This window comes from Erythrolamprus reginae, chromosome Z (genome assembly GCF_031021105.1).
Source record: "Erythrolamprus reginae isolate rEryReg1 chromosome Z, rEryReg1.hap1, whole genome shotgun sequence".
In the NCBI taxonomy this organism is placed as follows: domain Eukaryota; kingdom Metazoa; phylum Chordata; class Lepidosauria; order Squamata; family Dipsadidae; genus Erythrolamprus; species Erythrolamprus reginae.
The window spans coordinates 121574329-121601484 of NC_091963.1; the positions used below are offsets into that span (position 1 = coordinate 121574329).

The 27156-nt window shown below is 39.4% G+C and overlaps 3 protein-coding genes across 3 annotated transcripts; 2 read left to right on the forward strand and 1 right to left on the reverse strand.

Annotated features, from left to right (window-relative positions):
- Window positions 1-471: 471 nt before the first annotated feature.
- LOC139153936 (olfactory receptor 9S13-like) lies at window positions 472-10084 on the forward strand. Its single transcript, XM_070728359.1, has 3 exons — window positions 472-1378; window positions 2043-2129; window positions 10005-10084. The coding sequence occupies exons 1-3, from the start codon at window positions 472-474 to the stop codon at window positions 10082-10084; spliced, it is 1074 nt and encodes a 357-aa protein (XP_070584460.1).
- Window positions 10085-10261: 177 nt separating this feature from the next.
- Window positions 10262-11188, forward strand: LOC139154925 (olfactory receptor 9S13-like). Its single transcript, XM_070730033.1, has one exon. The coding sequence runs from the start codon at window positions 10262-10264 to the stop codon at window positions 11186-11188; it is 927 nt and encodes a 308-aa protein (XP_070586134.1).
- An 8599-nt stretch (window positions 11189-19787) lies between these two features.
- Window positions 19788-24556, reverse strand: LOC139153937 (olfactory receptor 5AR1-like). Its single transcript, XM_070728361.1, has 2 exons — window positions 24548-24556; window positions 19788-20708 (listed from the first exon to the last, which is right to left on the reverse strand). The coding sequence occupies exons 1-2, from the start codon at window positions 24554-24556 to the stop codon at window positions 19788-19790; spliced, it is 930 nt and encodes a 309-aa protein (XP_070584462.1).
- Between the last annotated feature and the right edge of the window lie 2600 nt (window positions 24557-27156).

Sequence of the window (27156 nt, forward strand, 5' to 3'; positions counted from 1 at the left end):
GAAATTGATTTAGTGTGATTTTATCCAAATTTAAATGTAATAATTGAATATTAAATTAAATATTCAAACTGTTGCTACTCAATATATGATGCATTATATAAATACATGAAGGAGGATCTATCCTTTTGCCTTCAGGACTAAATTTATTTTTGCATTTGTATCTTAAAAGATTATTTCTTGGTATTTGAAGAAATCCATAATGTCAATCTCAGCAATGATTATGATCAAAGCTGATTTATTTTTTCAGGGCTGAATAATTCAAGTTATCAATTGTTTTATTGCATTCATCCACTATTCAAATATAAATAAGATACATTTAAAATTGATTCCCCTGGGAAGTGGGCAAAACATTTACAAACCTTGATCTGATAATTTATTGTCATTTGTGTTCAGCTAAAAAAATGCCACTGTTGCATTATTACGTTTTACGATATGTTTTTATCTCACATATTCCATTTTTCAGAAAACAAAATGGGAAACTACTCCAAAATCACCCAATTCATTCTAGAAGGATTTTCAGGCCCCCTGGAGCTACAACTGGGTTTATTTTTTCTTTTCATGCTGATGTACATCATAACATTGATGGGGAATATTGGAATGATCACTATTATTACTCTTGATCCTCAACTCCAAAGTCCTATGTACTTCTTCCTGAAGAATTTATCTTTCTTGGATATCTGCTATTCTTCTGTTATAACTCCCAGAGCCATGGTGAGCTTTGCAACAGGGCAGAAAGGCATTTTCTATAATGCATGTGCAATACAAATGTTCTTTTTCTCTTTTTTTGGAACAACTGAATGTTTCTTCCTAGCTGTGATGGCATATGACCGATTTACTGCCATCTGCAATCCCCTGCTTTACAACATCATCATGTCCAGGAAAGCCTGTATACTTCAAATAGCTCTTTGCTATTTCTTTGGCTTCATTAACTGTTGCACACAAACAAGCCTTACTTTCAACTTATCCTATTGTGAACCAGGAGAAATTAACCAGTTTTTCTGTGATGTCCCAGCTTTAATGAAAGCCGCTTGCTCAGACACTTTAGTAAATGAGATGGTGCTTCTAGCATTGTGTGGGTTTATCATAGTGATAACATCCACTATAGTTTTAATTTCCTATGTCTATATTGGGGCCACGATTCTCCACATGGCTTCTACAGAGGGGAGACGCAAAGCTTTTTCAACTTGTACTTCCCATATCATGGCTGTTACCTTATTCTTTGGAACAGCTTTTTTCATGTATGGTCAGCCTGGAGCGATGGCTTCTCCAAATCAAGGCAAAATTGTTTCTATTTTTTATACTGTTGTAATTCCTATGTTGAATCCATTAATCTACAGCCTAAGGAATAAGGAGGTCAAAGATGCATTGGGAAGACAGCTAAAAAAGGTGACTTCCTTCAAATGAGTAGCAACCTTAATAAAAATATAAAGATAAAAATAATTATAAATACATTTAGCTTGAAGTATTCTTAAACTGAATGGATAATAAAGTCAGAGGTTTTTCTTGTACATGTGAAGGAGAAACACATTGAAAACAAAAAATAAAAACAAAACATGGAACTTTTTATATAGGACAAGAATTTCAATTATTAAGGAGTTTCTGATGATAGAAACATTGTTATTTTAGTTCGAAGCATCACTGACTTTTTGGATTTCATTTGTATCAAAGTAAGTCAGAAGTTATTTTTTTCTATATTTTCTCTCGTCTTTGTTTGCCCTCCCTAATTTTACATTTTCCTTAGCTCTTCTTCTTTCTTTATTTAGCTTCCATACATAAAAATGTATAGTGGTATAAAAATGTTATAATTTATAAATCAAAATGCAGGAAATGGATGTCACATCCCATTATTTTATGATGCATATCAATTTTATAAAATTGATAGCATATACATTTATTTGTGAGTAGCCCCGAGTCTTCGGAGAGGGGCGGCATAAAAATCTAACATATTATTATTATTATTATTATTATTATTATTATTATTATTATTATTATTATTATTATTGCTATTGTCATTGTTATTATGTCAATACAACACAGCAAATGAGAACACCATGCTGGATTGAGCCGGGGTGGCACAGCAGGTAGAGTGCTGTACTGCAGGCCACTGAAGCTGACTTGTAGATCTGAAGGTCAGCGGTTCAAATCTCATCACCAACTCAAGGTTGACTCAGCCTTCCATCCTTCCGAGGTGGGTAAAATAAGGACCCAGATTGTGGGGGCAATATGCTGGCTCTGTTAAAAAGTGCTATTGCTAACATGTTGTAAGCCGCCCTGAGTCTAAGGATAAGGGCGGCATAAAAATCGAATAAATAAATAAATAAATAAATAAATAAATAAATAAATAAATAAATAAATAAATAAATAAATAAATAAATAAATAAATAAATAAATAAATAAATAAATAAATAAATAAATAAATAAATAAATAAATAAATAAATAAATAAATAAATAAATAAATAAATAAATAAATAAATAAATAAATAAATTTCATCACCAGTCGGGCACTTCCCAAGCACCTAGGACTGCGTGATGTAGCGGCGAATTATGTTTGCCGATCCCAGTAAAATGGCCTTTTGCAATTGACAGATGGAGATTTTGTCAATTCTGATGGTTATAGTAATAACATTAATATCATTAATTATTATTATCACTGACTGGTGATGAAATTATAATTATAATAATAATAATTATTATTATTATTATTTATAATACTTTTACCTTTTGCAATAAAGTTTTTAATGAGTTAAGGAACAGTTTAATTGGAAAAGTAGAAATACCTGAAAAATCTGTTTTTATTAAACATACAGAATTGTTACTTTCACAAGTATGTAAGAATTATAATATATTTCTATTTATTGCTAACAAAATGGCTTCACATAGAATATTAGTAAAAAATAGGATATTGTATCTTGAGATCTATTTTTGTTGCTTCATTTTTATTCATTTTTATTTAATGTGCGAAGAAACACATCCATTGACTCAATTATAGTTAGTGTAGATTTTGTCCCAGAACTAGATACATTTAATTTATCACATTCATAAAATAAGAGACTGGGTATAATTACCCACTTCATATGCACATATGCCTATATTTTTCTTTACTCCCATTTAGATTGATTTAGATTGAATATTGAATTTTAACTTTTTTTTAAACTAGAGTATACATGTTTTTGAGGCCATAATTTTCTAGCTTTTTTGAAATGTCAACCAAACATGAAATGTTTTCATAAAAATGCATTTATACAATTTAAAAAATGTTTCACATGGTAACAGTATATCATATTGTTTATTTAAAATTATAATATAATGTAAATTTTAATCCGTACAGCCACAAATTTCCCAATGGTTCTTTCTGCCTATTGTAACTTTTACCCTACTTTATCGTACATTATTTCACTTGCTCTTCTTCTACATCCAATTTCAATAAAAAGTTTATATATTTAATGACTCAGTCTTAGAATGTTCAAACCATAAAATTCTTTTGTCTACTTTAAATATTTCCAATAATTCTAAATGAGAGAAATGTTTACAACTATGTTTACTCTGCCACCACTTCATTTCTTTCTTTTGTCACAATTTTTCTATTTGCATGTAGAAATAAGGTAGGACAGTGGTTAAAGTCAGGGGTGGGTTCCAAAATGTTTTACTACCATTCTGTGGGTGTAGCTTATTTTGTGGGTAGGGATTGATGGTCATGTGACTTTGGATGTGGCTTTGTGGTCATGTGACTGGATGGGAGTGGTTTGGCAGTCATGTGACTGGGTGGGAATGGCTTTGTGGCCATGTGACTGGGTGGGAGGTTGCTGGGTGGTCATGTGACTGGGCAGGCCTGGCCAACTTGATCTCACTCATGCCAAGGGTTAGGATTAGGGTATCTGGCCTTTCCTCATCTCAAAGGCCTCAATGTGATACAATTTCTCGGTCTATTTATTACTACTGAACATCTAAAATATACTATTTAATCCTATGTGTATAAGCCATATGTATACATACATATTACACATAGGTATACAAAAAAATATTATCTACTATATATACTGTATATGTAGGTACAGAGAGAGAGAGAGAGAGAGAGCTCTTCTAAAACTATGCATTCAACCTCACTATATTTGGGAAAACACACGTAGAGTCCACTTTCTGCCACACATTTAACCATAACTTCAGTACATTGGAACATTACACATGCTTTCAGATGTTCTTCCCTAGCTTGCACAGCATTGTTAGAGCTATGAAATATCATGGATTGGGTGAAATGTGGGGGAAATCACTTTACAATGCTCTTCCTTAGCAACCAAAATTTTGGGCTCAATTGTGGACATAGGTCTTTCTTTCTTTCTTTCTTTCTTTCTTTCTTTCTTTCTTCTTTCCTTCCTTCCTTCCTTCATTTTCCTTTCCTTATATATCTATTATCAATCACTTATCACCTATTCACCCTCACCTATCAATCATCAATCATCTATCAATTATCTATATCTATAACTATATATCTATATCATCAGCATCCTTCTATCTCTTTATCGTTCATCTATCTATCTATCTATCTATCTATATATCTATCTTTCTATCTTTCTATCTTTCTATCTTTCTATCTTTCTATCTATCTATCTATCTATCTATCTATCTATCTATCTATCTATCTATCTATCTATCTTCTACCACTATCTAATACTTAGCTATATATCTATATCTATATCAACATTTATATCATCATCTGTCTGTCTGACTGTCTCTCTGTCATCTATTTTCCAGAGTTTTATTGCAACACATACAGGTTCAAATCTGGCACAGAAAATACACACATTATTGTTTTTCCACTCACCCCTAAAACCCACCAAAAAACATCATGTAATATTAAATAGCCTATTAAAATGCTTGTGTGAACATAGAGGATGCATTATGCCATACCTCTGCGGCTTGCAAATCAAGAAGGCCAGCAGCGGTGTGATAGTAGGGGCAAAGTTTACTTGGGCTCTTCGCCATCCTGAAATTGCGCTACACACTGGGGAGTATTTTTGGCATGGCACAGTTTTGGGATGGTGGAGAACTTGCTTGGGAGAACCAGCTGTGATGGAAGAGATTACTTGGTAGAGGTCAAGGAAGCTCTCCACCATCTTGGAACCACACCAAGAGGTGTCAGTGGTTTACGTGTTGAGGCTTCAAGCCTTAGCACACTGAGCTGGAAAGGAAGCAGGTGGGAATAAAGGGCCTATCTCTTCCTCCACCATTCTGGCATGCCAATCTTTGGGTGGCAGTGCAAAGCAGCCCAAGAGCTGGGGTGGGTGTTCCATGTGCTCTGTGGCCAGGCTGAGCCCCATATTCCTCTCAGCCTCCCATCTTGCCTGCCTCCTCTTCCTTCAGGGAAGGAGGGCAGCGAAAGGAGTGGCAGCAGCCCCTGCCAAGCACAGTGCATGAATGTGGTAGGCCAGGCCTGTTAATATGGCCATCCACATAACACAGAAGCCACTGGTGGTCAGACGCAGCAGGACTCCCATGTGGGGAGATGGCCAGATCTGTGCTTGGAAGAGGTTGCCACTCTTGCTGTCCTCCCTCCCTCCACCCACCTCCAGCTGTTAGGTCAAAATCATTGTTTGATTTGGAGACTTTGGCTTGCCACATATTATAATGAAGAATGTATTAGTGATGTGGAATTTGGGAGGGGCTGCTGCTTGAGGGAAGTAGAAAGGTAGCCATAACAAATTCCTTCCAGATTCTCAAGGTCATCCTTTGTTTGACATCTTCCCAGAAGCTGATGGGAATAATGGATAAGTTGGCAGAAGGAGACTGGTCAACATAATAAAATTGTGGGTGTGGGAACAAAGGAATGGAGAAACCCACAGGACTTCAGATTCAGGTTTCTCACAGATGTGCCAACATAGGTCTGCTAATAAATTGGAACTTTTAGGAATGCTCTGCCTCAGTTTTTCCTTTAGTTTTGGATGCTATTTGGAATCCTGACAGCATCCCTCCTTCAGTCCACCCATTTGTGGCATCACTCCTCCACCAGCAATCCCTCCCAGAACCCTTCCCATAGATTTAAATTTAGATTTAGATTTAATTGGATTTGTATGCTGCCCCTCTCTGAGGACTCGGGCGGCTCACAGCATGTACAGAAAAACAGGAAACAATAATAACAATCCAATTAATACATTAAAAAAACAATCTTAAAATTGTAATTAAAAAAACTATCAATGTCATTCATTCAACAGTCAAACTAAAGCATTCATTGGTCAGGGGGGAAGATCTAAGGAACCCTAAGTCTGGTGGCAAAGATGAGTTTTTAAACTCTTTCGGAAGATGAGGAGGGTGGGGGCAGTACGAATCTCCAGGGGGAGTTGATTCCAGAGGGCCGGGCCCCCCACAGAGAAGGCTCTTCCCCTAGGTCCCACCAGCCAACTCTGTGGGACCTCACCGGTCGCTGGGATTCGTGCGGCATAAGACGGTCTCGGAGACAGTCTGGTCCTGTGCCATGTAGAGCTTTATAGGTCATAACCAACACTTAGGTTTCCCCCAGCTGGCCTGGCACATGGAATATCTTAGCTGCAGTTTACTTACATTGATCTCAGTCCACCCTCCAACAGTTCTCCCTCTCCTATCCACCTGCCAGCCCATGCAGAAGTACACAGCTAGATTCTGCAAGTAAGAAATGTAGCACCTCCCTTATGAGACCAGGTTGCAACACCTTGGTCTCTTCAGCCTTGAAAGATGGCATTTAAGGGGTGACTTGATTGAAGTGTATAAAAATCATGTATGGGATAGAAAAGGTGGCTAGAGAAAAATTACTTTCTTTATCACACAATACTAGGACGAGGGGGAAGTCCCTTGTTTGTTCTTGCAGTCCAAGGGACTTGCAGGAGTCTTCTCCAGCACTATAGCTCAAAGGCCTCAATTCTTTGGTGCTCAGCCTTCGTTATGGCCCAATTTTCACAGCCATACATTGCAACTGGGAAAACCATAGCTTTGGCTATACTGCCAACAATACATTATTGTTGGCAGGATTATTTCTCTGCTTTTTAGTATTTAAAGTAATACAAGTCATGAATAGAATAGAATAGAATAGAATAAAGGATTCAAATTCTTTACTGGCCAACTGTGATTGGAAACACAAGGAATTTAACATTGGTGTCCTGAGTTTGCAGAGAAGAGCAGCATAGATATCTAAATGAATGAATGAATGAATGAATGAATAAATAAATAAATAAATAAACAAAATGATTTTTCCAATTACTCTGGGATCTTGTTGTTATTTTAACAGCATGGATACTCCAGGAAACACTTTTGAAGAAATCAGTAATTTTTTGTGAGTTCATTATTAAGAGTACTAGGTTTTAGAAAGTTAAAAACAGAAGCCATATTTTAAATTTTGTGAAGTATATACATGAAGCAGCTATTAGGATTAGCCAACAAATAATCCCCATTTAGATTTGTATAATTTATAAATAGATTATACTCTAGAGATTACATGTCTAATGTTGGCCTCAGATGTAATGTGATTGTTCATAAATGTGTTATACTTGAACCCAGAAAAGAAAAGAGATGGTAGGGTGCATTTGCTTCATTGACTGGTGGAGAAATATTAAACAGGAAAACAAGGTTTGTTCTGAAAATAGAACAAATTGCAAGTTTGTTCTATTTCCAGTTCTAATGAGAGGTAAGTTAAAAAAAATATTTTTTAAAGGATGTGACAGGAATGAGTTCATTTAGTTCAATTATCCAGTATTCAAAATATGCAAAAAGCTTTTTGTGGCATTTTAAAAGCTTCACATTTGAGGTGCAGGACTTTCACACTGGAATTAATGTATTTATTGAGTTTATATCCATGCTGTTTACATTGTAACTCAAATGCTTTACAATCAAAATGTATAAAATAGGAAAGACCATTTCAATAAATTAAAAGATAAACTCAATAAGCGTAGCAGAAATTCAGCACAGAAGTAAAATAACTAGCAAAATTAAAATCAACAGTTACTGAAAATAATAAGCAGCAGCAACAGAACAAAAAGAACAAATCAGGAATAATACAGGGAGGTTGGTTTTCTCTACTATAATAGACAGTTTGGAAGTTGACTCCCCTTTCACTAAATTATCAGCAAAAGTAAATGTTAGGGTGGCAATTGTGTGCATTTCTTTCTCCTAGCTTCCCAGTTTTGATGACTATGACTTGATGACTAATTTTTTAGATAGGAGCTGAGGAGGACAATGTTTGCTTCCATAACTGATTGCAGTTTTAAAAACTTCTGCTGAAGCAGTTACCATAAACTGATTAAAATTAACCATAAAGCTAGCAACTTATAAAGCTAAAAACATTACAGCAGTGTGACAAAATCAGATTTACGCACATAGAGTAAGGAAAAAAATGGTATACATAGAGATGGTTTAGTGTGTATTTATTAAACAAGCAAATAACAGCAATATTTGAGTGTTTTACTAATATTGCAGTTAAATTAATGAAGTTTTTAGAAGTTCATGTTTAAACTAAGAAAGAATTTTGGAAACGGGCTCAAAATTTGCATCATAAATTAAGTGATTCAAAGAAATTTAACTAGATAAATGGTTTAAAATGCCAGTCATAAAATATGCCATAACAATATCGTTGCTCCTCCCACCCTTTGGTTTATATAATATAATTGCATATATTCTCATGAGATTTCTCTTTGGCATTGCTTACACATATCAGTTGGCTTGAATACTTATAACTAATACTAATTTATTTTTTGCACCATTTTTTACTATCAGCTGTAGGAGTAAGGGAGGGAGAGAGAGAGAGAGAGTGAAAAAGGAAGGAAGGAAGGTGTCCATAAGTAATTGCATCATTCCCTACATTCTGTCAAACAAGATTCCTTGTTGTCATTAGAAACTGGAATTTATGTTCTGTAGCTAGAGAGTAGGATATTCTAGTTCATGGCAATATGTCCAGTTCATGGCGATATGTCTATCAAAGACGAAAAAGGAAAAGTTTTCCCCACACATGCGTGCTAGTTATTTTCAGCTCTAGGGAAGTACTCATCTCCGTTTCTAAGTTAAAGAGCGAGCACTGTCCGAAGACGTCTCTGTGGGCATATGGCCAGCAAGACTAAATGGCAAAGGCACATGGAGCACTGTTACTTTCCCACCAAATTGGTCCCTATTTTCTACTTGCATTGTTTACATGCTTTCAAACTGCTAAGTTGTCAGAAGCTGGGACAAGTAACTCTCTCATGTGGCACTAGGGATTTGAACCAGTGAACTGCCGACCCTCTGATCGACAAGCTCAGCATCCTAGCCACTGACCCACTATGTCCCTTGCCTATAAAATATTACAAAACTCTCATCTATACTGTTGTTATTATTATTATATGTACAACTATGTGAAATCACGGCTTTTAGTTCTTTAGCTAGGATTGGATTTCATTCATAACAAATTCTTCCCCAAAACCTAGAATATCATAAAGTATCTATGTGGATTCAAGCAATGCAACTTTTTGTATTTCAGCAACATAGCTTTTTGAAATTGAATTATAGTTGGTCAAATAATCAGGCAGATGTTTAGATTGGAATTAGCATTTTTATTCACTTACCAAGTGCTTCCTAAGGACCTTGGATTGATAGAAGTTGTTGTTTGATGGTGTTAAAGATATTAATTCAGGAGACAGGTTTACCCGAAACAGTTTACAATCTGTGATGATACCTTTAATATTTTTAAAGTTTTGAACTGCATACGGTACAAAATAAATTTATTTACTTTTAAATACTACATGTCCCTTTTAATTCTCTGGTGTAGTCATTTGTGATCGCCACCCTAATAACCCAGGTCTGATCACTTGGTTAGATCATTTTCCCATTTTTATTTAGAATTTCTAACATTGTCACAATTATATTTTTGCTTTCTAAGAAATTCTTTTTAAAAAGCTTTAATTGTTTAGCATTTTTAAAGTATTTGACAAAAAATTCAATTTATCTCTATAGCACTTCTAATTTCAAGTTTAATTTCAGATTTGTATCCATTCTTCTTCCATATTTTTGACAGTTTTCTGTATTGTTCAGCTCCAGAAGACTTTGAATGACTTGAATGCTACCAAAATATTAATGGGATATGCTCCTGATTGATGGATCCCTTCTGTACCTATTTTCAGATTCTTATGCATTATGCACTGTTATGATAGTAATATTACAATTTCACATGTGGTACAAAGGCAATTGTCTACTCAAACACTAATTTCTAGCTTTCAAAAATATTGGTAGATGACTGTTTATCCTGACATCTCCTCTAGTCATAAGTAAGTGATGGAAAATCATACTGCACTGACAGAATTTATATTAATTGGCTTTAATGAGCAACCAAAGGTGCACATATTTCTCTTCTTTCTCTTTTTGGTAATATATATCATCACTCTAGTGGGGAATATGGGCCTGATCATAATTACAACTGTTGATGCCCAACTTCGTAGCCCTATGTATTTCTTCCTGAAAAATCTGTCTTTTTTGGATATTTGCTATTCTTCAGTCATCACTCCAAAAGCTATGATCAGCTTCATAACTGGAAATAAGACCATTTCCTACAGAGGTTGTGCAACACAGATGTTCTTCTTTTCGTTGTTTGGAACAACAGAGGCCTTTTTCTTGGCTGTAATGGCATATGACCGATTCATTGCCATCTGTAATCCATTGCTGTATCATATCATCATGTCAAAGAAAAGATGTGCTTGCCTTCTATCCATCTCTTACTTTTTTGGCTGTATCAACTGCTGCATCCAGACTGGTTTTACATTCAGTCTTCCATTTTGTGATTCACTTTTGATTGACCACTTCTTTTGTGATGTCCCGGCTGTCATGAAGATCTCCTGCTCTGTCACTTTTGTGAATGAACTTGTGCTCCTTTCAGTGTGTGGCTCTATCATTGTGACCACAGCTATAGTAGTCCTAGTATCCTATGTTTATATTATTAGTACTATAATAAATATACCATCTGTCAAAGGAAAACAAAAAGCTTTCTCAACTTGTACCTCCCATTTGATGGCAGTCAGCTTATTTTTTGGGACAGTTTTTTTTATGTATGCACAACCTGGGGCTTTGTCTTCTCCTAATCAAGGAAAAGTTGTATCAATGTTTTATACAGTTGTCATCCCAATGTTGAACCCCATGATCTACAGCTTAAGAAACAGAGAGGTTAAAGAAGCTCTGACCCGACAATTAAGGAAAATTGATACCTAGTATCTAATGTATCTTTGTTTTCTACAAACATTTGAATTGCTGTTGAAGTTTATGACTATATGTATGACACTATTTCATTTCATTTATTAGATGCTGAATCTTCTTAAATAATTATTTCACATGTACACACATATACCTCAAAAATGTATTTTAATAAAAGTTAATTCTGAGTTTCATTCAAAAGAAGTAAGTCTGGTAGACTTCCAAGGTTGTTTTCAATTGGTGTGGATTGGGAATGAGAAGTCTGACATGCAATTCCCGCTTTGCATACTTCTTAAGGTTCTATGTTTTTCTATACTCCTGTTTAACATGAAGCTACATTTGTTGCTGCTGAATGAAATATTATCAGTATGCTGATGATACTTGGTTGTGCTTCTCTAATCATGGTGAGTTAAATGGTGCTATATCTGCTTTTTCTTTGTGCTTGGAGGTTGCTGGGGTCTGAATTGGGAGAAATATGATGAAACTGAACCTTGGCAAGATGGAGTAGCTCTGAATTGTTGACTCTTTGGTTCTTAAAGAATTTTTATATTTGGCCAAGGATGGTATCACACTGGCCCAGAAATGTCTGGTGTGTGATCTGATGATTCGCCTGGACTCACAACTCTTGCTCAAGGAAAAATTGGAGTCATGACCAGGAGGGCCTTTGCACAAAGTCAAGTTGTGTACCAGTTACACTCATTTCAGATTGCTGTAAAATTGATCACGTGGTTGGCTTGAATGTACATTTTGCCATGATGGGAGTGGGGGATTTATAAGCTCCTGTATTATGAATTTTTAATTTTCTAAACTTCTCCAAGTCATTGTGTTGGGAAGCCATATAAACTTGTTTAATAAATAATTAAAAATGCCTACTTGATACTAGTGGAAAGGTATAGAAAGCACTGGAGTATAAGACAGACATATTATCACATTGTCCACTCAGATTGTGCCACCGTGACCAGCCCTTCCTTCACTTCCAGTCCCCAGTCAGTGAGCATAAGGTGTCTGTGAACCACTCAAAGGAATGCTTTATGACAGCATCTTTTCTCTCCTGAAATTCCCCTTCCCAAGTTCCCATAAACATCAGGTCTTTTATAAATAATGTGGCAAGCCATTAATTTATCACCAGGTTCTGCACTGGCTTGACAGGCAGCCTCCCCTCAAGAAAAAAGCATATCCTGCAATGGAGAGAGATCACAAGGGGTTAATCAGTCTACCCACCCCTCCCTCCCCTAGGGCGACCCTTCCATGATCCTGTTTTTAGAAGCGCCATCAGTGGCAGGGCTACTTCAGCGAAGGCCAGGATGAATTGCCTATAGAAGTTTGAGAAACCCAGGAAGCTTTGCAATTTCTTGCGAGTGCATGAGGCCTGCCAACTGAATATTCCTCTCACCAACCCATACCCATCTTGATCCCATCCTTGGAGATATGGTATCCCAAATGGTCCAGTGAAGTCTTGTGGAATTCATATTTGGAAAATTTCACATATAATTTGGCAGCTAGGAGTTTTTTCAAGACTTGTCACACTAGTTTTACGTGCTCTTCCAGCATTTCACTAAAGATGAGAATACCATCCAAATAGATAAACACCGCCTTGTACAAGTGGGGGTGTAGCACCTCATTGATGTACTGCATAAAAACTGCAGGGGCTTCCTGCAGTCCAAAAGGCATCACCTTGAATTGGAAGCTTCCCGGCAGGCAGTTGAATGCAGTTTTCCATTTGCCCCCCTCCCTCATTCGGATACGATAGTAGTATGCTTTTCTCAAATATATTGGACAAGTGGTCCAATAAGTCTTTCATAAGGGGAAGGGGGAGTAAGTTTTCTGCTTACACACCACATTCAATCCCTGGAAGTCAACACATAAGCTGACCCCTTCCCCTTGTATTTCTTCTCCTTGAATAGCATGGGGACAGCAACCATCAGCTTTGCCAGTTGGATGAGTCCCCTTGCAAGTTGGCATCAATATACCTCCTCAGCTCTTCCAGTTCCTATGGAGACATGGAATACATCTTCAGCTTCGGAATCAGAAGTACTGCACCTTGTTTGAATTCTATTGCATAGTCCATTGGGCGGAGACGGGAAAGATCGTTACATTCTTCCTTGTTAAACACTCTCTCTAAGTCTCAATATTCTCTTGGCACCTTCTGAGAATCTGGTGGAGTGGCCTCCCTCACAGGGACTGCCAGTTGAGGATCAGTCAGTGCCACAGGTGTCAGCCTACTCAGTGCTCCTGGTCTCTTAGAGGGGGTGTTGGGCCTGCATGGTTCACATCCGGTACCCATCCTCCCATTTTATGGTGTGCATCCACTTGTCTAGCCACACTAGGCCCAGGATCATGGCCTACAACATTTTGGGGCTACAATGAAACAGTGACTTTCATAGTGACTTTCATGGTGTTAGCCCATCCTTATCTCTACAGTCTCAGTGAGGAGAGTGGTTGGGTCTCCCCCAATTAGCCATCCGTCCAGCTGTTGAGATCCCCAGCTTTTCTACCACTACTTTACTAATTAAGCACCATGGGCAATCTATATCTATTATGGCATCTCCCTCCCCCACTTTTCCCATCTTAGGCACTTTAATCTTTGTCTTTATGAGGAATGGGAAAACTGCTTCATTCACCATTGGATCATCTTCATCACTGTTCCCTTCATACCACTGGCTGCCACTTCTTCTGATCTCACATACCTCTTTCAATTCTGGATCCAATGCATCTTGAAACATGTGTACTAAAAGTCCTTCAGGCCAGCCCTGCACCATCCCGGCCACTCTTCTAAACTCCCGCACCAGTTCCTTCACTGGGCACCTTGCTTGCTTCAACTTTTGGATTTATTCCTCGGTGTCTACCTTCTGGGCCGGTCACAGAATCTGACCCTCATCAATTTGATGAAGTCGCCTGTGTCATCTAGCTTGGGGGCTGCTTCATCATAGAGTTTGGCCACCCATTCTGCTGCTTCTCCAACATTCATGCCTTCAGTTATCTTGACAATCAGCTGCCTATCTGTCTAGTAGCAGTCTCTGTATTCATCAATATAGGCCCACACTCAATGGAAGAAATAGGACAGCTTATTTGGGTTGCCATTGAATGTGGCGTGGAACCAGGGTGTGATCTCCTGGGCTTAAGGGGCAGTAAATGGCCTGGGTGTGGCCAGTGGGGTGACAGCCTGCTGAGGGGCCTCCAACTTGACTCCCTCCCTGCTATGTCTGTTGACCTAGGTCCCATGTAGTTCTATCTGCAGGGAAGAGCCCATCCGCTGGCAGAGAGCATGTGAACTCAGACCTGATATTTCAGGGGAGTGCTGTGCTACCCTCATCCATGGGGTGATGTTTGGTTGTAGGGGGTCTCCTGACATCCACTGGCTCTGTACCCACTCTATTCCATGGAAGAAAGACATGTGGGGCTTGCCATGGTTGTGTTGCTCCCAAGCCTGGGGAGGGGGCTGCTGCTGGTATTCCCACCCTACAGACTGCCAATGCTGGAGGTTCCCTAGGCCAGGCTGCTCAACTGGTTCCAGGTAACATCTGAACTAAATCAGAATCTGGATCTGAGTTGCCCACTCAGTTGAAAGTTCACATTCCTTGTCCCCTACCCACAAACCTGTCATATTGCTCACTCAGATTGTGCCAGTGTGGCCCGTCCTTCCTCCACTTCCGGCCCTGGTGGGTGTGCATAAGGTGTACCTGAACCACTCGAAAGAATGCTTTGTGGCTGCATCTGTTCCCTCTTGAAATCCTTCCTCCCAACTTCCCATAAACATCAGGTCTTCTATAAATAATGTGGCAAACCATTAATTTATCACTAACTTCTGCACTGGCTTGTCAGCCTCCTACTGAGTAACCTCTTAGAAGCTCTGAAAATCCTAGCATCAAAAAGAGTCACTCATCGCAGGAGGTGAACAAGGCCCTAGTTGCTCTTCAGCCTCTGTAACTATGTCCTATACCACGACTCCACTGTGTCTAAGTCATCTAGGTTCATTACTAATTGCACAGGACATGAATAGGCCACAATACATAGACTATTGAACTTTCAGTGAGAAGTATCAAGCCAGTGGAGAGCACTGTTCCCTGTAAAATTCCCACCCCTTCCCAACCTCTGAATCTATGCATTCTTCCCACTGTGGAGCAAATAGGAGGCTGCTTACACAGTCCTTGTGGTGGTGGTCCAAGGCTACAGTCATCCAGAGTGGGGGGGAGATGCTTCCCAATTTCTCCCTCCAAAAGCAATCTTAGAAATTGGGTTTTTTTTTAACTGTAATCCTGTCAAAGACTCTCATTCGTACAATATTTTGAGAAACATAGAAACATAGAAACATAGAAACATAGAAGTCTGACGGCAGAAAAAGACCTCATGGTCCATCTAGTCTGCCCTTATACTATTTTCTGTATTTTATCTTAGGATGGATATATGTTTATCCCAGGCATGTTTAAATTCAGTTACTGTGGATTTATCTACCACGTCTGCTGGAAGTTTGTTCCAAGGATCTACTATTTCAGTAAAATAATATTTTCTCATGTTGCTTTTGATCTTTCCCCCAACTAACTTCAGATTGTGTCCCCTTGTTCTTGTGTTCACTTTCCTATTAAAAACACTTCCCTCCTGGACCTTATTTAACCCTTTAATATATTTAAATGTTTCGATCATGTCCTCCCTTTTCCTTCTGTCCTCCAGACTATACAGATTGAGTTCATTAAGTCTTTCCTGATACGTTTTATGCTTAAGACCTTCCACCATTCTTGTAGCCCGTCTTTGGACCCGTTCAATTTTGTCAATATCTTTTTGTAGGTGAGGTCTCCAGAACTGAACACAGTATTCCAAATGTGGTCTCACCAGCATTCTATATAGTGGAATCATAATCTCCCTCTTCCTGCTTGTTATACCTCTAGCTATGCAGCCAAGCATCCTACTTGCTTTCCCTACTGCCTGACTGCACTGTTCACCCATTTTGAGACTGTCAGAAATCACTACCCCTAAATCCTTTTCTTTTGAAGTATTTGCCAACACTGAACTGCCAATACAATACTCAGATTGAGGATTCCTTTTCCCCAAGTGCATTATTTTACATTTGGAAACATTAAACTGCAGTTTCCATTGCTTAGACCATTTATCTAGTAAAGCTAAATCATTTACCATATTACAGACGCCTCCAGGAATATCAACCCTATTGCACACTTTAGAGTCATCGGCAAATAGGCAAACCTTCCCTATCAAACCTTCCCCTATGTCACTCACAAATATATTAAAAAGAATGGGACCCAGAACAGACCCTTGTGGCACACCGCTTGTAACCTGACTCTGCTCAGAATACTCGCCATTAACAATAACTCTCTGATGTCTACGCTTCAGCCAGCTGCAAATCCATTGAACTATCCAGGGATTAAGTCCAATCTTCACTAATTTATCTATCAGCTCTTTATGTGGAACCGTATCAAAGGCTTTGCTGAAGTCCAGGTAGGCAATATCCACGGCACCACCTTCATCCAACACCTTTGTGACATAGTCAAAGAAATCAATGAGATTAGTCTGACATGATTTGCCTTCAGTAAAGCCATGCTGATTTGGGTCCGATAAGCTATTGTTTTTTAGGTGCTGATTTATCCTCTTTTTGAGTAGAGTCTCCATCATTTTAACTACAACTGATGTCAAGCTAACTGGCCTGTAGTTACCAGCTTCTTCTCTACTGCCCTTCTTGTGAATAGGCACAACACTGGCCATTCTCCAATCCTCAGGAACTTCTCCTGTTAACAAGGATTGGTTAAACAAATCAGTCAGGGGGGTAGTAATGACAGATCTGAGTTCTTTAAGAACTCTGGGGTGGATGCCATCTGGACCCATTGCCTTATTTATCTTTAATCGTTCAAGTTCTTCTAAGACATCGGCTTCTAAGATCACTGGAGCTGAATCCGTACAGCTGGAAGCAATGCTATATCCCTCTATAGTATTATTTTGTAAGGTGTCTTTTGAGAAAACTGAACAGAAGTAGCTATTGAAATGGTCAGCGATCTCCTTATTCCCATTAATGCATGTATTATTCCCGGTACTAAGCTTCGTGATGCCGCAGTTTTTCTTCTTCTTATCATAAATATATCTGAAGAAGGTTTTATCCCCCTTCTTTACAGATTTGGCAATTTCTTCCTCTTTTGAGGCTTTAGCAGCATATATTATCTGTTTCACCTCCTTCTGTCTCATTTTATATACCTCCCTATCAGCTATACTTCCAGACTCTTTATACCTCCTATAGGCAGCCTTTTTTTCATTGACTATAGCCCTTACATCATTGCTAAACCATAGCGGTTTCTTCTTCCTTTTACCTTTAGTTATTTGTCTTACATACAGTCCAGTGGCTTTTAAGATGGCCTTTTTTAATACAGTCCACTGGATGCTCGCTCCTGCCATTTTATCCCTCTCCTTTAATTCATTATCTAAATATTCTCCCATTGCATTAAAATTTGTTTTTCTGAAATCCAATACTTTGGTTGCATTATAGGATTGCTCACAATGAGTTTTTACAATGAGAGTTACAGTATATCATCAATGAGCCTAATATTAATATATATTGTTTTAGAAACTATTTTATTGCTATCTCTTAAAGTTTATGAATACTAATACTAATGCCACTATCACTAATAATAATATTAAAAGTATATCAGACAATTGAAGGGAGGGAAGCATCAGAAGATTATCTAAAGGTCCCTGAAGAAGATGCACTGAAATTAGTATATCAGGAAGGCCTCTTGAGTACTGAGAGATCAAAATGGCCTACAAAAAAAATCAAATGAAGAAAAGAGAACAGGCATCGGAAGGCTAAGCATTACATGATATTTACATTTTTAAAATATATCTGGCTGTGCAATAAGACTAAGATTGAAGAAATAAATGCATACAAAATCAGAATTAAGAAGACAGAGACACATAGCAAGTGCCACCTCTGCAAAGAAGAAAATTGACAAAAAAACCCCAACACCGTACCTCACCTGGAAAGGTTATATATTGTATTTATTTATTTATTTATTCAACTTCTATGCCGCCCAATCCCAAAGGACTCAGTATCACTGGACGTATCTTAAAAATTCTGAAGGATAAACATTTTCTAATTCAGAAAAGGTAATCTCAGTAATAATACGTCATCGTATTAATCATCATCATCATCATCTATATTGATTTTTAAATCAATAACCTCCGCAATGATGCAAAACAAAGAGAAGTATAAAAAGACTTTATAACATCACCAGGAAAACATATACAGAAGCCATTTTAATAGTGAGTAGAGATAGAAAACAGGGTGATCATCAATTCCAACTTCAACTCACATTCCTGAGCTAAAATGACTGGAGGAGGAATTCTGGGAGTTGAAGTCCACAAGTTTTGAACCTATCAAATTTGAAGTTTGTAAAAAAATGTACATGGTTGTAAAAAGTGTACATGGTTTGAAAAAATATACACGGTTGTAAAAATATTATGCTACACTGGTATTTTATTAAACAATACATATTACTACATGAAGAAAAAGAAAGCAGGGTAATCTTTTCAATTTCGACATCAAATGTCAATAACATTTGATGTCATATTCTGGCAATAAAGTAATAGTACAAATAACCTTAAATATCCAAGAAGAGAAGATTAATGGAATATAGATAAGATATAAAAGTCAGGAGACATAAAATAATGATATATATTGTTGAACCATGAATTTATTTAATTGTAGTTGAATAAAATCATAAGAATCATTTCTTTGAAAACATTCTTTTTAATAATTTTATTTTTTTTGCAAAGCACAGGATATACTTTTGTATGTGAAATACAATATACATAATTTAAATATTTAGAATTTAGATACTTCATATCAACGAATCTAAACTAAAAACCACATGTCTAGATCCAACTACTTTATGGTAATATTCTTAAGACAAGAACATTCTACCAATATATAATTTTTAAGTTTTAAATGTGAAGTGCTCTCTCAAATGTTCTGTTGAGTAGATGAACCTGTCCCTTTTATTTTATTCCACTGTTTAAAACAAATATAAATATTATTATTTTTCATTTATACATTACTCCTTCTATGAGGGAGATGGATGGTTAAAGAGTTTGATATAAAAATAAGTAAAAATAAATTTGTATATACCATTTAGAAAGTGGGAGGAATAATGTACATAGAAAAAATTCATGTGTATATTTACATATGGCAATTATATATTAACTAATAAAAACCTTTTAGTCAAAACAAGCCAAGCATACAGACAGCCATAAATAGAGTTTTAAAATGTGATCTTAAATTTTTGAAAGATGACATCCAATCATACCAATGCTATTATACTTTTATTTATAATGAAATGTGGTACAGTATTTTAAAAATAGATTTATTCTATATTTTAAATGTAGTGATGTCAGCAGTATGAAGTAATTATGTCAAAATGATAACAAACATGGATGAACTCATGTATATTTTGACAATGCCCCCCATGCCTACCTTTGAAGATATCTATCTCTAGTCAGCTTTGTCAGCCTCCCTGAATTTTTGTCCTACTGTCACATAATTGGATACTGTCACACCTTTGAATAAGAGATTATCATTAATAGCAGATTCATTCAGAGACAATCAGTTTGTGAAACAGAAGTCTCAGAGTAATATCTGGGGTAGTTTTTTCAAAGCCTCTTTCACTTCCTTGTTCCTCAAACTATATATGAGGGGATTAACCATAGGGACAAGAATGGTATAGAATAGAGAGAAAAGTTTGGTTGAACCTCTTATTAGTGAGTCATCTGGCAGGAGGTAAACAATCATTAATGATCCATAGAAAATGGTGACAACAATTAGATGAGAAGAACAAGTAGAAAATGCTTTTTGCCTCCCAAATTTTGAAGGGATCCTCCAAATGGCCAAGATGATGAAAATGTAAGATGCAATTGTCAATATAAATAAAGGAAGTGTAAATATAGAACATAACAGAAAGGCTATTTCAATAAACAGTGAAGTATTGCCACAAATTAACTTACTCAGAGGGACAAAATCACAATAAAAATGGTCAATATAATTGAAGCCACAATATGATAACTGTGCCATCCATGTGACCACTATTGAGACAGAAAAACCACCACCTATCCAAGAGCCAGTTGCTAAAGAGATACAAGCCTCCTTATTCATATAAAAATGATAGTGTAGTGGTTGGCAAATTGCTAAATATCTATCATAAGACATCACAGAGAGAAGACATGTTTCTGTAGTCACCAGGAATCCAAATAAATACAACTGAGTAAAACAAGCAGAAAATGTTATATTTCTATTCCCTGTTATGAAACTGGACAGCATTCTGGGCAAGATGGTTGAAGTATAGCAAATCTCCAGACAGGATAAGTTTCCCAAGAAAAAATACATGGGATTATGAAGGTGTCTATCAGTCACTACCAAAATAAAAAAGAGAAGATTCCCAGTCATGGTCATAAAATAAATGATAAGAAACAATAAGAAAAATAGAATCTGCAGTTCAGGCTGATCTCCAAATCCCAGCAAGATGAAGCTTGTGATGATAGTTTTGTTTTCCTATTGGAAAAAGTTTTATACAAATATAAAAAGTCATATCAAAATGCAAATTTGCAATTCATGCATGAGGAAAATTAATTACATTATTTACATAATCTTATATATGCACATGCATATGTAAAATCTTGTTATATATATATATATAATTTCTTCAGTTGGAGTTGGATAAGAAAACATCAACCTAGATGGATGTCGTTTTGACTCCTTGCTATGTAGATATACAGTGGAACCTCAAGATACGAACTTAATTGGTTCCAGGGAAAGGTTCGTAACACGAAAGGTTCGTAAGACGAAACATTGTTTCCCATAGGAAACAATGTAAAGTCAATTAATCCGTGCAACAAAAAAAAAACAACCGCAAAAAAACGCTGCCGCCCGGCTGTCACCTTTAAAAACAGCCGGGCGGCTTCCCTCTCTCTCTCTCTCCTTCCTCCCTCCTCCTCCTCTTCCTCCTCCTCCCGTATTCCACCTCCCTCCCAGCCCGCTAGGCAGGCCAGTGGTCCCCGTCACGGCGGCCCGATTGAGGGGCCGGCGGTCTCCGCCAGGGAGAGCTTCCTGGCTTTCGTTCTTGTTGGATTCGCGCGTTTTCATGGCCAGGAAGCTCTCCGAAGTGAGGAGAACCGCCGCTGCCGCCGCTCGGCCGCGCCTCCTCGCCCGCCGCCCGCCCGCCTGCCCAGGATGCAGACCTGCTGCCTCGCCCTGCGCCTGCTGCCGGCCCGATCCTGCGTCTATTGCTTCTGGGCTGGTTCCATTCTGTTCCCTACCGGCCCGATTGAGGGGCCGGCGGGAGGAAAGCGAATGCCTCTCTCTTTGGGGTTTTCGCTGGGGGGGGAGGAAGTTAGGAAGGTCCTACCTCTCCCCCCAGCGAAAACCCCAAAGATTGTTTGCTGCCATACGATTTAGCAGCAAAGTGACGTGGATGGATGGAAAGCTGAAACAGCCCGGTTTCAGCTTTCCATCCCTTCACGTCACTTCGCCGCTAAATCGTGTGGCAGCAAACAATCTTTGGGGTTTTCGCTGGGGGGGGGGAGGAAGTTAGGAAGGTCCTACTTCTCCCCCCAGCGAAAACCCCAAAGATTGTTTGCTGCCATACGATTTAGCAGCAAAGTGACGTGGATGGATGGAAAGCTTAAACAGCCCGGTTTCAGCTTTCCATCCCTTCACGTCACTTCGCCGCTAAATCGTGTGGCAGCAAACAATCTTTGGGGTTTTCGCTGGGGGGGGGAGGAAGTTAGGAAGGTCCTACTTCTCCCCCCAGCGAAAACCCCAAAGATTGTTTGCTGCCATACGATTTAGCAGCAAAGTGACGTGGATGGATGGAAAGCTTAAACAGCCCGGTTTCAGCTTTCCATCCCTTCACGTCACTTCGCCGCTAAATCGTGTGGCAGCAAACAATCTTTGGGGTTTTCGCTGGGGGGGGGGAGGAAGTTAGGAAGGTCCTACTTCTCCCCCCAGCGAAAACCCCAAAGATTGTTTGCTGCCATACGATTTAGCAGCAAAGTGACGTGGATGGATGGAAAGCTTAAACAGCCCGGTTTCAGCTTTCCATCCCTTCACGTCACTTCGCCGCTAAATCGTGTGGCAGCAAACAATCTTTGGGGTTTTCGCTGGGGGGGGGAGGAAGTTAGGAAGGTCCTACTTCTCCCCCCAGCGAAAACCCCAAAGATTGTTTGCTGCCATACGATTTAGCAGCAAAGTGACGTGGATGGATGGAAAGCTTAAACAGCCCGGTTTCAGCTTTCCATCCCTTCACGTCACTTCGCCGCTAAATCGTGTGGCAGCAAACAATCTTTGGGGTTTTCGCTGGGGGGGGGGAGGAAGTTAGGAAGGTCCTACTTCTCCCCCCAGCGAAAACCCCAAAGATTGTTTGCTGCCATACGATTTAGCAGCAAAGTGACGTGGATGGATGGAAAGCTTAAACAGCCCGGTTTCAGCTTTCCATCCCTTCACGTCACTTCGCCGCTAAATCGTGTGGCAGCAAACAATCTTTGGGGTTTTCGCTGGGGGGGGAGGAAGTTAGGAAGGTCCTACTTCTCCCCCCAGCGAAAACCCCAAAGATTGTTTGCTGCCATACGATTTAGCAGCAAAGTGACGTGGATGGATGGAAAGCTTAAACAGCCCGGTTTCAGCTTTCCATCCCTTCACGTCACTTCGCCGCTAAATCGTGTGGCAGCAAACAATCTTTGGGGTTTTCGCTGGGGGGGGAGGAAGTTAGGAAGGTCCTACTTCTCCCCCCAGCGAAAACCCCAAAGATTGTTTGCTGCCATACGATTTAGCGGCGAAGTGACGTGGATGGATGGAAAGCTGAAACAGGCGAAAGGCGAGGAAGCCTATTGTTGCAGCTGCCACAGCGGAGACATTTGGGGTTTTGGCTGGGGAGGGAGGGGAAGGCAGGAGGTCCGGCCCTTCATTTGCCCTCCCAGCAAAAGGCAAAGCCGCGCAGCTCCGCATCGCCGAAGGAGGCTTAACCCCACCACTCTGTCCCACCCCTCGGCCGTATCCGGCATAACTTCCTCCTGCCTATCCCCGCTCTTCTGCCGGCCACGGCCGAGGGGTGGGACAGAGGGGTGGGGTTAAGCCTCCTTCGGCGATGCGGAGCTGTGCGGCTTTGTCTTTTGCTGGGAGGGCAAATGAAGGGCCGGACCTCCTGCCTTCCCCTCCCCCCCCCAGCCAAAACCCCAAATGTCTCCGCTGTGGCAGCTGCTACAATAGGCTTCCTCGCCTTTCGCCCGTGCCTGGCGGGAGCTGAAGAGTGCTTTGCCCAGTGCAAAGTTGACAGCAAGCAGCTCCGCAGTCCCGAAAGGAGGCTTAACCCCACCCCTCTGTCCCACCCCTCGCCCGTGGCCGGCAGAAGAGCGGGGATAGGCAGGAGGAAGTTATGCCGGATACGGGCGAGGGGTGGGACAGAGGGGCGGGGTTAAGCCTCCTTTGGGGACTGCGGAGCTGCTTGCTGTCAACTTTGCACTGGGCAAAGCACTCTTCACCTCCCGCCAGGCACGGGCGAGGGCGTGGAAGCTTATTGTAGCTCGCCCATGGCCGGCAGAAGATCGCTCTTGCCCGGCTTCCCCGCGAGGCATCAGGTCAGCATTCTGGGCGGGCGGGCGGCGGACGAGGAGGGGGAAAGCCTCCTGCAGCAGCTGCCACAGCCGCCGGCTTCCCCGCCGCCCGCCCCACAGAATGCTGACCTGATGCCTCGCGCGGAAGCCGGGCAAGAGCGATCTTCTGCCGGCCATGGGCGAGCGGCAGGGAGTCGGGGCTGCTGGCAAGCGCCCCAGCCTGGCTGTGACCTTTTAAAACAGCCGGGGGGCTTCCCAGGAGCCTCCGGAAGCCAAACGCCAAACCCGAACTTCCGCGTTCGGCGTTGGGAGGCTCCTGAGAAGCCGCCCGGCTGTTTTAAAAGGTGACCGCCGGGCTGGGGGGCTTCCCAGCACCCCCCCGAACCCCGAACCTGGAAGTTCGGCAAAAGTTCGGGATTCGGGAGGTTGCTGGGAAGCCCCCCAGCCCGGCGGTCACCTTTTAAAACAGCCCGGGGGCTTCCCAGGAGCCTCCCAATGCCGAACCCGGAAGTTCGGGTTTGGCGTTCGTAACTTGAAAAAAGTTCGTAAGAAGAGGCAAATTTTTTCTGAACCCCGGGTTCGTATCACGAATTGTTCGTAAGACGAGGGGTTCGTATCTTGAGGTACCACTGTACATATATTTCTATCTAAACTGGACAGTGTATAAATTACAGCAGTAGCTGCAAATATAATGCTAACATTACCATATCTAATCTTCCCAAAGCTACGTGTAATTTTATAACAATGTGGTCACAATCTTGACCTAAGTTTATGAAATCTTACCAAATTCATTGGTTACATAGTGCTAATGCTAACATAATGCTAACATTACCATATCTAATCTTCCCAAAGCTACGTGTAATTTTATAACAATGTGGTCACAATCTTGACCTAAGTTTATGAAATCTTACCAAATTCATTGATTACATAGTTCAGTATATATTTAAGCAACAAAGTTACTTGGCTCCCTCAGAAAGTTACAATACATCTAATTTGTTCATAACTGTTTGTTTTTATTTTCTCCAAAGGCAATTTTAGGCTCATGAGCCAATATCCTTATGGGTATTCTTTTCATATATTATAATTTCTTTGAACCTTTACTTCTTCAGTATTTCCATATCATTACTCTGGGGAATATTTGGTAGAAATTGAATAATGAAATAAAGATAACTTCTTCCATTTGAGTTTATCTGTTTTGGGGTTGTTTTCTTTCTTAAGAAAGAAAGAAATTTGTCTACATTTCCACATAAAATGATGGAACAATACATCAAAGAAAATGACACTTTGGAAATAATTTTAGAACCTTCTCTCCCTCTCCCCCTCCTTCTCCCCTTTTCACTCCCCCTCCTCTCCCCCCTCCCTAACTTCCTGGTTCTCTTTCTTCTTCAAATATAAGATATTACCTTTTCATAAAGCTTGTATTACTTTTTCATATCAGGTCTTCATATTCAATTTATTTTTCTATCTTCTACTTACAATATTTGAAATGGATTGATGCAATGGGGCTTAGAACACAAGAATTATAATTTGAAAGGTTTATCCAAAATTTCCAGATTAGTAATAAAATATGTAATAAAATTTGATCAGGGGGGTCATATCAGTGCTATATTAATTTCTGTGTTCTTCATTTAAGAAATAAATATATAATAACCTTATTAGTTAAAAGTTACAATGGATAATGCATTTATTGGGACATAATGTTTTTAAATCTGGAACATTAAATTCCAAGTAAACATATACAGAATTGCATTCAGAAATAAAGTTAGATTTGCACAACTCACAAGTTGTATCAAGAGCTGTATAGGCCTCTTGGCTTTCATTGACAGAGCATGTACTTTTTGCCAAAATATATATTGTATTTGCCTGCCATGGGAAGAAGTAGCATACATTTTTGTGAACTAAAAATTAATTGGCATAGTTAATCTTTTGTGAAACATCATGAACTACTTTGAAAACTAATTATTTATCCTATAAGGCTGGCGGGAATCTATCTATCTATCTATCTATCTATCTATCTATCTATCTATCTATCTATCTATCTATTCAATTTGTATGCCACCCACCATAGGGACTCTAGGTGACTCACAACCAAAAAAATAAACATATAGTGTAATATTAAAACCTCTAAAAAAACTATTAAAAACAATTTAAAATCAACAGTTAAAAATCATAGATGCCATGTATGGCTGATAGTACACCATCAAATCAATGGCCCCAGGCCTGCTGGAAAAGCCAGGTCTTTAAGTTTTCCAGAAGGTCAGTAGGGTGGGGTAGTCCAGATCTCAGGAGGTAGCTGATTCCAGAGAGCTGAAGTAGCCACAGAGAAGGCCCTGTGCACTCACCAGTCAACATTGTTTAGCTGGTGGGACGCGGAGAAGACCAACTCTGTGGGCCCTTATCAGTCGCTGGGAGCTATGCGGTAAAAGACGGTCTCAAAGATAGTCTAGCCCTAAGCCATGTAGGGTTTAATGCTAATGACCAACACATTGAATTGCATCCAGAGTACAAACAGGAGCCAGTGCAGTCTGCAGAGAATTGGTGTAATGTGGGTGTACCTAGCTGCACACACAACAGCTTGTGCGGCTGCTTTCTGGATCAGCTGTACTGCTTGAACGCTCTTCAGGGGTAGCCCCATGAAGATTGCATTACAATAATCCAAGCATGAGTTGATAAGGGCATGAGTGATGGTGAGAAGAGCCTCCTGATCGAAGTATGGTCACAATTGGTGCACTAGGTGGACCTATGTGAAGGTCCCTCTAGCTCCAACAATCAGGTGTTGGTCTAATCTTAGCTGTGAGCAGGGTAGAGTTCCTAAATTTTTTACTATCACTCTGTGGGTGTGGCTTATTTTGTGGGAGTGTCTTGCCAGTCATGTGACCTGGTGGGAGTGGCTTGCCAGTCATGTAACCGGGTGGGAGTGGCCAACTTGTAAAATTTGGTAAAACTCATTTAACACTGTCTTAGCAACCAAAATTTTGGGCTCAATTGTGGTCATAAATTTTTCTCTCTTTCTTTTTCTTTCCTTCCATTTCCTTCTTTCCTTTTCTTTTTCCCTTCCTTTCTTCCTTCTTTCTTTACATACATACATACATACATACATACATACATACATACATACATCTGTTGCCCAGCCCACAGGGGGTTTTAAATTATGTTTTTGTCAGAATTTATTTTATAATCTGGGTAGGTACAGAAATGTAGACCAAAAAGGGTTGAGGCATTTCATCTTGCATGTCAAAAATTGAATAAACCAATGCCTCAGTGTTTTCTGTTTTATGTAATAAAGTTAATTCTCTTCTAGATGCAAGCCCTAAAGAAAACAATCAAGTGGATAGTAATTCCATAATTATTTTGACAAATATGTCATATCTATTTGGCAGGCAAGTTTCCAG

What these genes read in the sequence shown, in the direction of transcription:
- LOC139153936 (XM_070728359.1), top strand. Translation starts at nt 472, where the DNA reads ATGGGAAACTACTCCAAAATCACCCAATTCATTCTAGAAGGATTTTCA. An exon ending in AGATGCATTGGGAAGACAGC is followed by an intron (nt 1,379 to 2,042) that starts TAAAAAAGGTGA and finishes AACACAGCAAAT; the next exon opens with GAGAACACCATGCTGGATTG. An exon ending in GCTGACTTGTAGATCTGAAG is followed by an intron (nt 2,130 to 10,004) that starts GTCAGCGGTTCA and finishes TATTTTTGACAG; the next exon opens with TTTTCTGTATTGTTCAGCTC.
- LOC139154925 (XM_070730033.1), top strand. Translation starts at nt 10,262, where the DNA reads ATGGAAAATCATACTGCACTGACAGAATTTATATTAATTGGCTTTAAT.